The sequence below is a fragment of the Varroa jacobsoni genome, unplaced genomic scaffold, assembly GCF_002532875.2.
Source record: "Varroa jacobsoni isolate VJ856 unplaced genomic scaffold, vjacob_1.0 scaffold_593, whole genome shotgun sequence".
NCBI classification, from domain to species: Eukaryota; Metazoa; Arthropoda; class Arachnida; order Mesostigmata; family Varroidae; genus Varroa; species Varroa jacobsoni.
Window position 1 is genome coordinate 317,265 of NW_019213495.1, and position 2,676 is coordinate 319,940.

The following is a 2,676-nucleotide window of genomic DNA, read 5'->3' on the forward strand; positions in this document are numbered from 1 at the left end:
ATAATAAAAAATCTAATCTAACTACCAATAGTTCGAAATCGATTAGGGGGTGCGAGAGCCTTGGATGATATGTCCTGAGAACGTTTGTAAGGATCTGCCAGCACCTTTTACAGTACACTGTTTAATAGTGTTGTGCCTATATATTTCATTGTTGATATGTATCTGATGCTACTGTCAATCGCCGTGAAGTACATGAAGACCTATGAACCTCCTCACGTGGATCTGACTAATTTGTTTCGTCTTTGCTGCTTAAATACGCTTATTCTAGGCCAGTGGTGTACCTCTATCAGCATGGTTTCGGAAGGAGGCGATTTTATCGTTCACTACAGCGCTTCCATTTCAGAGCGAGGTTATGTTAGGTAACGGATGGGTTGCCGAGCATAAACCTCTTTGCATGCATTACTATTTCATGCATATCGAGAACAATACATGGACTACCATAATACGAACCACTCCGTATCATACTTACCCAGTTCGTCCATGCATCTTGAATCGCATCTCGAAAGGTTCATCCAAGGCCCAACAAATGTTTGCATTTGGAACATCTTCATGCCAATCCTGTATGATGGAGTAACGTTCAGGAAATTCGAACCTTTCCCTAGTCTCAAATAAACAGGCTGCAGAAAGCAAACAGCATGTAAATGAAAAAAAGCAAGCGAACACTGTTCTACACACTGCTCCAATAAGAAATCTACCAAAACTAGCTCCACAGCGAGTCAAATCCGCGTAGGCAAGCTCAATGGCGGTACACCTATGAGACAAGTCAATTCGCCCAAGGTAGGCATAAATCAAATGTGTTTTGACATGATTTAGTATCAACGAAGACAATGATGCGAGTCGTAATCATTTTTCAGACTACTTCAAATGTTCTCACCGTTGTTTCGTCGGTCCTGTCCAAGGTCAGTGGGCACTCTGATCGTGATCCTGATTTGGGCGTACTACACGTGATAATATAAGTGACGTTTCTGTATTTATTCAGCGATGGCATGGTAATATAGCCAACTTGAAGGCCAGACCAGTGCTCGTATGTAAATTCGAAACAGTCTGTACTGATTCCGTACTCACTTATCGCTGGAATTGATAAAGAGTCAAATAACTAATCCCACAACGTACGTGCTAGCTCTGACCAAGCAACAAGGAATACATACATACATACATTGGCGTCGGAAACACGCTGTGAGTCTCGTTTGAAAATGCACAAATGGATCCGGATCGTTATCGTACGAAACATTATGCCCAGTTTTGTGCGCAATTTTTATAGAGAAAAAAAAAAACCAATAGTGAGAAACCTTAAAAAGTAGCAGGTGTTGGGATTCACGAGACGTCGCATTACGAGTATAATAAAGTGAAGCAATTTTTTTTTGTACAATGAGTGAATCAAGGTTGCGCGTCCGTACGTAAATCCGTACCTTGTAAATAACCTCCGGCTTTGCGAACGGGATAGTCGGTCTGTCATTGGGATATCGCAATAACATATAGGATATTAATAATAGCACTCACGTGTAGTGTCGATTTCGCCTCTGATGTCATACGAGCCATAGGCCTCACAGGCGTAGCGGACACGCAGTCTCAACGAAGATCTTTCTTTGATATCAATCAACGTAAACTGCTCAAGTGTAGTATCTTTAAATAAGATATATCCCCTTTGCCCTTTGTTGGTACCGTACTCAACAAAGGCATAATCCAATTCACTGTTATAACAATACTTAATTTTTTCTGGCATGGCAGCTTCGATGTTCACAAATCCATCTAATTTTTCAACGATCGTTAACTCCATCAATTTAGTGGAATTTACGTTATCTGCGAAATTTCACGAAAAATTAAGTTTATGAATGTTTAAAAGTAAAAAAAAAAATTAGCCTGCCGGTTTTTTTTGAAATGAGCCCGTTCAAGCTACTAAAGGCTTATCAATGAAGCACTAAACACGCTTCATATCAGCATTACATTGGATACGTTCAAGATTGACCACGTTATGGCGCACGTACATGTAATCGGATGGATATAATATAGCACAATAACTATAGCGTAACACCAAAAAAATAACGCGTACCCTAGAACCGGGCGTAGATGTAAAATGGACAGATTAAATAAACGTAGATTTTTACCCAAATTTTCGTAGCACACTGTATCGCATCGTGTCAGGTTGATTGGGCCTATATCCATACTCGCCGTATGGACTTTGTGTTTGCCAATCGGGTATTTGGCCGTGATAGATACGTTACACTCAGGCGGGTTTAATTCATCATACTCTCCAGGCAGATCAATTTCAGCAGTCTGTATGTAAAGGAATAAGTATTTCATTTTAGAAAACTTTTTTTACCTATATAAAACATGAAACACTGACGGAAAGACGCAAACAATAAAAAAGTGCCGGGAACAATAAATCTGTAGAATGGATTTTTATTTTGGGTAGCTCCATTTTGTCTCTTAACTGCAACCGCTTGTGTTAGACTGCTCTGACGCCAGCACGACGCGTCACGAGTATTTAATAACTCGATGATGAACCATACTGGCGTTAAGTAGCTCGCTCAATAAATATAACCGACTAAGTAGTGCACTTCCGAAATTTCCTATACATTTTTCGATTCAAGCAATTACCAGTGTCGCGGCTTCAAGTTCGGCAAACGCCACATCAATATAACAATTCAGTTAGATCATTTTTTAAATATATATATA

At 39.8% G+C, this 2,676-nt stretch overlaps 1 protein-coding gene across 3 annotated transcripts in view; it reads right to left on the reverse strand.

The window, feature by feature from the left end:
• LOC111261753 (uncharacterized) overlaps positions 1-2,676 on the reverse strand; it is a 7,117-nt gene that overhangs the window by 1,896 nt on the left and 2,545 nt on the right. For all 3 annotated transcript variants that reach the window (XM_022835481.2, XM_022835482.2, XM_022835480.2), the window contains exons 4-7: positions 2,106-2,274; positions 1,501-1,800; positions 875-1,071; positions 470-617 (exon numbers count right to left, since the gene is read on the reverse strand). In XM_022835481.2, coding sequence (XP_022691216.1) covers positions 470-617; positions 875-1,071; positions 1,501-1,800; positions 2,106-2,274 — 814 coding nt within the window. The remainder of the gene's footprint in view (positions 1-469; positions 618-874; positions 1,072-1,500; positions 1,801-2,105; positions 2,275-2,676) is intronic.